Here is a 10,732-nt window from a genome sequence, read left to right as displayed (position 1 = left end):
TCTGGCATTTTGAACTTGTAAGGGAGTACTAAATCCGGGACCAGGCTCAATTCTTTAGCATCCATCCCATAGTAGCTCTCCGCACATTCCATCGCTCTAAATTTCTCCTCCAGCCATTTGTACTTCTCCTCTAACTGTTTTGGCAACTCATCATTCATTTTCTCCTTTCCAGTCGTCTCATCGAAATCAGGGATAGCAGGATTAACAAGGTTGGCTCCGGGGTTAGAGCCTGATCCTGCCTGAAGATTCATTAGCATTGCAGCGTCGCCCTGAAATTGCTGAGGATTAATGGTAACAGAGGTCCTACGCGGGTATATCTCAACTTGCTGGGGGTAAAGTCTGGAGGATAGACAGGTCCCTCATTGTCTCCTTCTTCAACATTGAGCACAGAGCCTTTTCCTTTATCAGTTCTCTTGTTGAACCATTGAGTTAACTGAGCCATCATACTCCCTTGAGATTCCATCATTTTGTCTATCATTTTTTGCTGCTCATTCATTTGCTTTTGAAGCTGCTCCTACATTTCCTTTTGGGACTCTTCTAGCCTTTCCATCCTTTGATCCATATCCTTAGTTTTTGATCGAGTACCGTAGCGGTGTTTAGTAGGCTGGTTGGTTTCCAGATTAACTCAGGATTGATTTAAATTAATTATAATCTTTTAATATTTTTAATTGCATGAAATGAATGCAAAAAAGGCGTCAATTTTGATTCAATTCCATTTAAGAAAACTTTACTAGAAAGCAAATTTCTTTACATAAAATGAATTACAAATAAAACTTTGCCCTATAGCTCAGAGTTCTAATCTTCCAAAATAACACAGCTAACTCTTGCCCCCGATCTGATTCTAATTCATACTTCACACTCAGCATGTTTGCTTGTACTGCCAAAGCTTGTATGTGATCAACTACTTCTCGGATCTGGACCACAGCTTCCTCCATAATATGATCTCTGCTCCTAACTTGGTTCTGAAAGTAGTGTAGCTATTCCTTATTACGATTTTCATTTGCTTCCAAGTGCTTGATCCGATTTTCACAATTTTGCAACGCCGTTTCTAACTCTTCGATTCTTTGCTTCATTTCCTCAATCTTGCTCAAGCTTGCTTTCAACTCTATTGCGGAATTTCGATTTCGATACTAACGAAGAGATCCTTCCAACACGATCACCTTGTCCTTTAACTTGCCCTTTTCCTTTTGGCTTTCTGACAAACTCTTTTCTAAAGCCTCGTTTCGCCTCTGCATTTCTTGGAATTTCTGTTCCCATCTATCGGCTTTGTCCTTTTCTTCTCGAATTTCCGCTCGCCACTGTTCTGATGTTTTTCCCAGTCCAGCAGTTCTCATTGACGGACGTAACTTTTTATAATCCGTCTTCAGACTACCCAGCTCCTCCTCAGTCTTGTTTTTCTCTTTCCTTAATTTCTCAGTTTCAAGCTTCTGAACGTCTATGTCCAATCTCAAGTTCGTCTTTTCTTCTTCCATTTGCTCTATCTTCTTTTCTAAATCCGCATTTCTTCTCTCAAAATCTCGTCTTATGATTTCCAACTCAGAAGGAATAACTCGCAAATGCTCCTCTATTGGCTGGTGACCTTCTTGATTTACCTTGGGTATATTGTCGTTGATTCTCCTACCCCACCATTCATTATACTCAAGAGTTGTCATCGGACCCATAGCTAACCCCTTCATTCGGCGAGTCTGTTTCCACGCACCAGACATCTCTTGAATCTTTTTTCTATAACCATCATCTTTGTAAGAAAATTCACAATCAGCTATCCCTTGGGTCGCAGGTATAAATTGTCTTGACCTATACTATCTCAGCACCAACAACGGGGCATATCCACTAGCTCCCTAAATCCCAAGTAGTGGAACCCAATCGAAATTACCACACCTATACAGGATCTCATCTGGAAGTAACCAATGAGCTCTCCACTCAACATCTTCCTCCTAAAGACTTTGAAGAATCGCCATCCACTTCTCCTCTGAAATGTCGTCCCTCCTTGGCGTAGCTACTATCTCCTTTAGTGGTGAATAATTTTCAGAGAAAACCCGATACGAAACCTTATCTACCTTCGAAAAGTGACTGTGAAATCATACAAGTAGAAGCTGTGCACATCCAATAAATCTGCCCTCACTTGTTTTTTGGCATGCACTCAATGACCTGAAGGTTTCTGCCAAATTTGTCGGAATTGGTGTAACCTTCTTATCAAGTCGGTCAAATAAATCGGTGACTGCTTCATCCACATGCCCCAAGGCCTTGGGGAAGACAACCAAGCCATATATACTTAAAGCAAAGACATCTAACCTCTTTATCACATCTAGATGTGTTAGAATTGCATCTTTCAAACTTCTTCAAGGAACGCATTTACTATCCCCCTTTTGCTTAATCCATGCAGCACCCACTGCTCACTCATCCCTGTTATACCTATCAGCTTCTTTGAAAAGGTTGGCACATTTACCGCTCTCGAGTAGACCCTGTCCACTTGAAACTTTGAACATCAGAGTAAAGCCACATATTCTTCTACCGTAGGCACCAAATCGACATTCCCAAATGTGAAACAACTGTAAGAGGGATTCCAAAACTGGGCGAAGGCTCAAAAAAAAATGCTTGTCTACCTTCACATCAAGCAAATAAGGCAAATCCCCATAATTGTCTTAAAATAACTGTCTAACCTCATTATTCCACTGATCCCAAATTTCCTTCAACTCCTGCAAATTGTTTTGAGTTACACTGATGCGAGTAAAATCCCATAATTTCGATACATACCCATCGACCAGGCTATCACCCTTTTCTTGCTGCGTTGTTTCAGACCAAGTTCGGACAGCCGTATTGTCCTCCACTTTATCAAGAAACCCTTTTTCCATGATAAGCTTTCTATCTAACAACTGAATCTGAACTGACGCCTTTTATGATGAAATGAAATGCCATGTCATGCAAACAAAATAAAACATAAAAGTTAGTATCAAATATAAGCATATAATCAAGGAAGAGTAAAACGTCTATTAGGATATCTACTAGGGTTTAGTGTAGTTCTACCTAAGGCAAGCTCTTAAGGCTCATTATATGCAGTTTGGCTCTAAAGTAAAGGTAGTCGAACCAGCAGATTCCTTAATCTTCACCCATTATAGGCTCATATAGATCAAGTTCAGTTCAGGGGGACACATTTTCCCTATGACTATACGGAGATGAAAATCTCAAGAAGGCATAGGTACCGATGCATCCCGAAAGCGATCCACTATCATATACGAAGGTGAAAACCTCACGAAGGAATAGCTTCTCACTCCCACTTAGAGGGTAAAATTATCCAGTACATGTAATGTATAATGCAAAATAATTTAAAGTACCTAAATCAATTAAGCATGAATGCAAGAGGATTTTTAAAATGAATTTCATTTTTTCGACTATAAGGCAAAAATTAATCAACTTTGCGGCTCGACTCTCTTATTTTTTTTAAAAAAAATGTTTTGTCCCCAGCGGAGTCGCCAAGCTGTCGAAACCATTTTTTTTTATTTTTTAAAAAAACAAAAATTAGTTTTCGAAAAAATTGGAAAAATTGGGAGTCGCCACCCATCTTTTATTAAGGTGTGATTGGGTCACCTAAAAATGACTTTAGTCTACGAATTTTAGAAAAACGAGTCCGGGAGTCGGTTACGTATGAGGAAGGATTAGCACCCTCATTACGCCCAAAAATTGGTACCTAGTTAATTAATTAATGTCTTAATGTCGAAAATTTGAAAAATATAATCCTTAGCAAAAACTCTTAAACGTTACGCATTAAGACCCTTATCATTTCAGAGAAAGAAAATGACACACCCAATGCGTTAGGGCACGGCATTCTAATTTCCTCAAAAATGAATTAGGCCAGAATACTCATGTAATAAAAATTTAAAAGAATATCCATTTATTCAAGATTTAAGAAATTGCGGCCCAATACGTTAGGGCACAATTCCTTCAAAATCCCAAACTCAGAATATTTCCTTTATTATTATTATTTTTTTAAAATCTTCATTTTGATAAATCAATGCGTCACATCCAATACGTTAGGACACAACGTGTTGAATTCCCAATAATGAGTTCTTATTTTTTGATGAAAGAGAAATGCTCGATTGTTAGATTTAACGAAGAAAATCGGAACCCAATACGTTAGGGCTCAATTTCCTTGAAAATCCTAAATACGAGCATTATCTCAATTTTGAAAATTTTCTATTTTTAAATTTGAGTAAAAGATGATGTAACGTTATATTATATGTGCAAATATCGTGATAACAAATACAATAGTAATAAATACAATGATAATAATTTTAACGATGGCATAGAAATAATATGAACAAATAAATAAATGGAACTAAAAAAATAATCCATGACATGCCAAAATACCAAATGAATAAATAAATGAATTTAAACACAATTAAATAGCAAATGAAGAAAGCGACCAAAATAAATAAAGAATAGAAGGTATATAATATACACGTTGAAATTATGAAGCTTAAAATATACATATGATTTACATATAATATATATATAATATTTATATTATCAAAATAAATAAAATATGTGTATATATATAAATATGAGAAAAATATTAGTTTGAAAAAAATATAAATATGTACAAAAATATATATGTATATAGATTTAAAAAAAATTACATATGAAAATTGTGAAAAATATATCAAAACTATTAAAATTAATTAATCTTTAAAAAAAAGACTAAATTGAACTGCAAATAAAAAAAATCTGGGGAAATCCGTAAATAAATAAAGTCTGGAGGACTAAATTAAACGCACGAATTACATAGAGGAGCTGGAAGGGCAATTTTCCCTTCTCCTCTAAAACAGCGCCGTTCAAAAGGGTTAAATTGAAATTTAAAATAAATTAAAGGACAAATTTTAAAAAAACAAAAAAAACCTAATTGGAAATATATTAAAAGGCGAAGGGGCCAAAAGTGCAATTTGCCCCTCCGCATGAAAAACACGCAGATCTTGGGTCCGGGTCGGGTCGACGCGCGAATCCCCCTCCTTCAAACGGTGACGTTTTCAATCGGCTATTTAAGCCAAAATTATAAAAAAAAAATCATTCCTTCATTCTTTCAAAAAATAAAAAAAAACAGAAAATCCCTCCTAAAAAGCTCTCAACCTCCGAACACTGGCCTCTGGTTCGGTCATCGACCGGTCACAGGCCACCGTGCCGGCCGCCGATCTCCGGCGACGGCGCCGCCGTATGCGGTGGTCGAAAAGGGAAAAATCCCCTATTCGGCCTTTCAAACCCCTTATACCCAAATCTGGGTTCAAATCCTTCAAAAATATTAGCAAAAATCTCGAAAAATCACGAAACCTTTCGGTTTCTGGCCACCGATCCTTGTGGGTGGCACCCTCGGCCGTTTCACGGTGATCTAGGCACCTTCAAAAGGTTACATCTTTCCTTTTTATTTGTCTTTTTATTTGTATAAAAGTAAATAAAATATATATATATATATATATAAAAACGGTAAATATCAACCTTTGAATCGATTGGATTGCTCTTGGTATTTGTTGTTTTCGATTGTGGAAATGGTTGTTTTTATTGATTTCGAATTCGGATCCTCTTTGCAGTATTACAATGGCTATTTTTATAGCCGAATGGAATAAATCTAAAGAAGAAACAAATCTGTTTCTTTATTTGATTTTTAAATCTTTGATTTGCTTTCCATTTTTGTTTTCCCTTGATGCGCAGGTGAAGATCCATGGAGATTCAGCCTTCGTGGGAGATTTGGAGTTGCGGCGGCCGAAGCTTAGAAACCCTAGGGTTTTCCCTCTGTTTTGGGCCATTGTAATTTGGGCCACTGCTTTGTTTTGGTTTGGGCCTTGTAGCTCGTTTGTAATCAGACTGTTTTCATTTATTTGTTTACCTGGTACGGGCCGGGTACAAATTGGGTATTACATCCTTAACATGAAAAAAATCTAAAAAATCACTCTTTCACGTATTCATTTTTATTAACATATCTCGAGACAATATGCATTTGTTTCTTTTTAGACAGATCTCTAGTTTTGTCAATTATTATAAAAAAAAAACTTAGCACCACTAATTTCTTTAAGAATAACATTTTTACTTTAGTTAAAAGAGCTTGCAAAATTTATTTTTGTATTTTTTGGGAATTGTATTTAGCATTTTTTGGAGCTTTCTCTATAGTTTTTGCTACATCATCATTGTAAATTGATATCAAACTTAAGTAGTTGAAGAAAATTCCCCGATCGTTGCAATGCTTTGATTTCATCATCACCTATAAAAGCACATGTTTGAAATGCAAGCCACGTAACTACATCAATTGAAGCTTTTAATCGAACCCTATTCTCTACGACTTGCTGAGAGGAAAACAGCGCTCATTTTTTCCTAAACATGTGAAGATTGATTAATGAGATCTGCACATGTTGTTTCAGCATTTGGATGAGGAGAAGTGTGATGTTTTGCCATATGCTATAGAAATGCACAAAATTTCCATCTTTAACCTTTTTCCAATTTTGACATTCATCATTTAATCCAGAAAGACCATTTCCCTTGTGGAATAGAAAATATGGAAGAAAATGTTGCATATTTACTTGATGAATATTTCAACCATGATCGGAATAACTGCTTGAAAACGCCTTCGATGTTCTTTCTTAGATTTTGGATACTCTGTAAGAATGCTTTGATATAAACCAACTTTAACATAAAGTGTTCGAATTTCATCTTGCCTCTCAATAGGATACTACCATATTTGCTTTCACGCTCCAACGAATTGATATCAAAACTTTTGTTGAGCTTTAATAGAATTTCTATCAGAACTTAATGGGCTGACATTCATACATGTATTTGGCTGTTTAGTTTGAAGAAACCATCAATTATAGATCCTTTTTTCAACTAATTAAAAAAGACTGCATGTATTTTTTATATGTACATTATTTATTAACATGCAAATGCCACCTATCCAATAAATCAATATAAAATTAAAAAATCTAAATACTTAAATTTTAAATGATACCCACATAAACAAGGAAACCACCACCCAAATCTTCTAGAAGTCACCATCTAGATTCCATGGTTTTCACATACAAAAGAAAAAACAATTACTAATAAATAGTTAGATGTACATTACACAACTTAAAAATCATGCGAAGCAAAGTTCCAAATCCCTTGACCAGTTTTTAGAAATTATGAAAGGTATTTGTTAATTTGTTAGAGACATGTATTAAATAATTTAAAGATAAAAATAAAATAAAAGAAACAAATCCCTTGAACCAATCTCTAGAAACTGTCAAAACTGTTGCTTTAAACCTATTAAAAATTGATTCCTTAATTTGTTACAAACATATATTAAATAAAAGAAAGAAAGAAATCCTAAATTTATAAACCTTAAAAAGAAAAGAAGAAATTAATTAACTTACAATTAAGAAATCCAATAACAAAGTGGTGTGGTGTTAATAGTGGATTTGTAATTGGTTCAAAGCTATCTAGAAAATTGAAGACTTTTGCAATTGTTGAAGGAGAAAGAAGAAACTTTACTTTGCTCTTACTTTATTATGATTCAATCACTTAAAAGAATAATATTGAAATGGAGTAATGATCTTTTGGTTCTTCAACTTTATAAAAAATTTATTTAAGTTCTTCATTTAATTTTTAACTTGCATTTTCGATAAATCACCTCAAAATGGATAGAAAATTTAACGTTTGTTAACATACATGTGGGTGATTTAACATTTAATTAATTCTTTAACTTCTTTTTTTAAAAATATTTTTATAATTTTAAATACTTTTAATGATTTTTAATTTTTAAAAATGATTTCTATAATTTTTTGAATTTTAAATTTTTAAAAATTACGTGTCATCCACATAGCAATTCACGTGTATGCCACATCAACAAAGTGAAAAAACGTCAACTTCTCATCCATTTTGAGGTAATTTGACAATAAAATATAAATTTAAAGACTAAGAAATAGAAAAAAAATTAAATAAAAGACTAAAATTCAAATAAGTCATTACACCTATTAAAATAGAGTTTAATCAAATATTAGGAAGGGCTAGACCGGCCATCAACATGGTTACAGCCGTGATAAGCTATAACTCAAATTCAAATTTGTTGAATGTTATTGTTTAAAGATAATTGCATAAACCACTTGAAATAAACTACAATGATAAAATATTATTTAGTAAATTAGTAAATATAATAAAATAAAATTTTGGGTTGAGTTGTGTTCAGGTTGAGTCTCAACAGAATTTTAGGTTCGTTTTTTAGTTCTAAGTTCAACTGAAAAATGGGTCTAAAATTTTGTTCAAGCCCAGCACAGATAAAAATGTTAAAACTCGGGTCCGGCTCAATACGTCCATATTAAACTTTTTTTATAATATTATTTTTATATAAAAACACGTTTAAAATGTATCCCATCAAATTGAAAATAAATTAAAATTTTTTTATACTTAAATAACACTAAAATAGGTGTAACTTAATAAGCAAATGTCTCTAAAATAATAGTAAAATCAACAATAAAATAATAATTTTATAATGTCTAAACAACAACAACAAAATAATAACAATATAAGAGCGAAATAACAGCAAAACAACAACAAAACACAACAATAAAACAATAACAGTGGAAACAACAAACAAAAAAACACTCGAGCCGAGACAAAAAAAAAAGCATACTTGAGGTCTTGTCCGTTTAGAAAACAGGTTTCATTTTTTGCCTGGGCATATTTTTTTGGCTTATATTTTTCCTAAACCTTTCCACTTTTCGAACAGGCTATCAGGTAATGTAATTACCTACCTACTTATCTTATTCAATATATATTTTTTTTTGTTAAAGTTTATATTAAAATTTTCAAACACCCCTAATATTTATCATTTAAAAAAAAAAAAAAAAACTCCAAGCGAAAAGGAGGAAGATAAGATGATTAGAATGGAAAATCTTGGGAAGACCGACTTCTAACCTGTTTAAGAAAGTTATAAAGAGCTTTGGTAGGTATATAAATGTTGAAAAATTGGAGTGAAGACAGGTCATAGCTGTAATATTTTGCAATCAATATTTAAGTGACCACAATAATCAAATTGAAGCCAGCTACTTGTTTGTTTGCCTTAACAATTGAAATGTTCAAGGAAGAATACAGAAAAGTTTAAAGCTATGGAAGAAACTCGTCTTCTTGGAATGGAAACAATTAACAATAAATTTGATTAAAGATGTGTGAAAATTGAAATATTAAGCAGGGCTAGAGATTACGAAGCTGTTTAAGATTCACTGGTGAAATATACTTGGTACTTCCGCTCAGAAGTTGCCTAGCAATTATAACATTGGCAGCTTCACTTGGATGGTAAGGATCCCAGAACACATGCTTCTCTCTATCCTTACACAAGCTTGATGTTGGTCCGCATGGAATTATCCCTGCAAATTGGCCTCCATTTCCACAACAAGCCTTGCTTGCTGTTGTGAAACCTACATTCAACAAACAACGTGTTATCGATGTTTTGATTCCTATTTCTAAATACCGAGATGTTTATCCATGTTAATACCGTATTTTGTATAATTTGTTATGAGCTCCATCACTAGGTCATACACATTGGCATGAACAACTATGGCTCCTTGGAGCTTTCCATTCAGTTCACTCAGCAATTCCTTTAACCGCCTGTTGTATTGCATTGCTAGCTTATTTGCCAAATCAACACATTCATTTTCATTCAATTGATTAAGGGTTTTCTGATAGGGTATGCAACCGATCGGACCGACGTTCCCGATCACGAACTTCCGTGCATCAAGCTGGTATAGTCTCTGCCACCATTAACAGTAACAAAATTGCTAGTTAACACGGACTCAAATATAGGTGTAAAATACAGAAAAACCAAGAGTTTAATACCGTTAATTGGTTCCTCAAGTGATTGATCATGTCGTCGATGAAAGCATCGGGGCTTTCGGAAATCCTTGCCCCAACGGAAAGAACAGGGAGAAGGTAATTATTGAGAAAATCATTGGCTCCAATTGTAATTGAGAAGATGGATCTCTTAGAAATATAATCTTTGGCCTTGGATGGACCCAATAATTTGTCAAACTGTTTTCTTGTATTGTTGAAGTAGTCGATTTGGATATCCAATCCTAGCCTATTAACCTGCAAAACACACATTAATTAAACTAAACATTTGTTGGAAAAGGCTAAATTTAAAAATACAGGGACAGAAAATAAAAAAACTAACAAATATTCTTCCAGTAGCATTCATAATCCCCCCTCCTCCTGATGCATAATTTACACCATATAATATAGCTTTCCCTGTAGAATTTGGAGCAAGATATGGAACTGCATAACTTGGTACTCCCAATTCTTCTCCTGTTCATTATAAACAAAAGGACCAACTTTAGATATTTCACGTCCAAAAACACTCTTCTAAATGCAGTCGAGGAGAAAAAGCTTACCAACAATGTCGCCAATGGTTCTACCATTGGTGTAGCGGCCAGTAGGTTGGCCACCCGAGGCTTTAAAATCAATCCCATTTGGGGGAATATTTGCTCTGGACAAAGTTTGCAAATAGTTATTATTACCAGCATCCACCAAAGAATCGCCAAAGATGAAAGAAGCTCCCAAACCTTCATTACTACCAGCACCATTAACGAAATAGCTCAAACTCATAATACAAAAAACAACCAAAACAAGGCTCCAAGGTTTCACACTAGCCATGGTTATCTCCTCAAAGCTAATTGAAGCAACTGTGGATGAAATTCCTAAGTATTTTTGCCTGTAAACTTTGGGTGGT

The 10,732-nt window shown here is 34.2% G+C and overlaps 1 protein-coding gene across 1 annotated transcript; it reads right to left on the bottom strand.

Moving 5' to 3' along the window:
- Window positions 1-9,020: 9,020 nt before the first annotated feature.
- LOC105763322 (GDSL esterase/lipase At2g23540) lies at window positions 9,021-10,732 on the bottom strand. The gene is made up of 5 exons (XM_012581520.2): window positions 10,395-10,732; window positions 10,178-10,308; window positions 9,844-10,092; window positions 9,503-9,758; window positions 9,021-9,425 (listed from the first exon to the last, which is right to left on the bottom strand). Exons 1-5 carry the CDS (start codon window positions 10,654-10,656, stop codon window positions 9,202-9,204), a joined length of 1,122 nt encoding a protein of 373 aa, XP_012436974.2. The 5' UTR covers window positions 10,657-10,732; the 3' UTR covers window positions 9,021-9,201.

Source organism: Gossypium raimondii, chromosome 12 (genome assembly GCF_025698545.1).
Source record: "Gossypium raimondii isolate GPD5lz chromosome 12, ASM2569854v1, whole genome shotgun sequence".
Classification (NCBI taxonomy): domain Eukaryota; kingdom Viridiplantae; phylum Streptophyta; class Magnoliopsida; order Malvales; family Malvaceae; genus Gossypium; species Gossypium raimondii.
This window is presented reverse-complemented; position numbering and strand designations above follow the sequence as displayed.

Excerpts from the sequence above, each read along its gene's own strand:
- LOC105763322 (XM_012581520.2), bottom strand. The coding sequence starts at position 10,656 with ATGGCTAGTGTGAAACCTTGGAGCCTTGTTTTGGTTGTTTTTTGTATT. Across the intron at positions 10,309-10,394 it reads AACCATTGGCGACATTGTTG|GAGAAGAATTGGGAGTACCA; the intron begins GTAAGCTTTTTC and ends TATAATGAACAG. Across the intron at positions 9,426-9,502 it reads AACAAATTATACAAAATACG|GTTTCACAACAGCAAGCAAG; the intron begins GTATTAACATGG and ends TGTTGAATGTAG.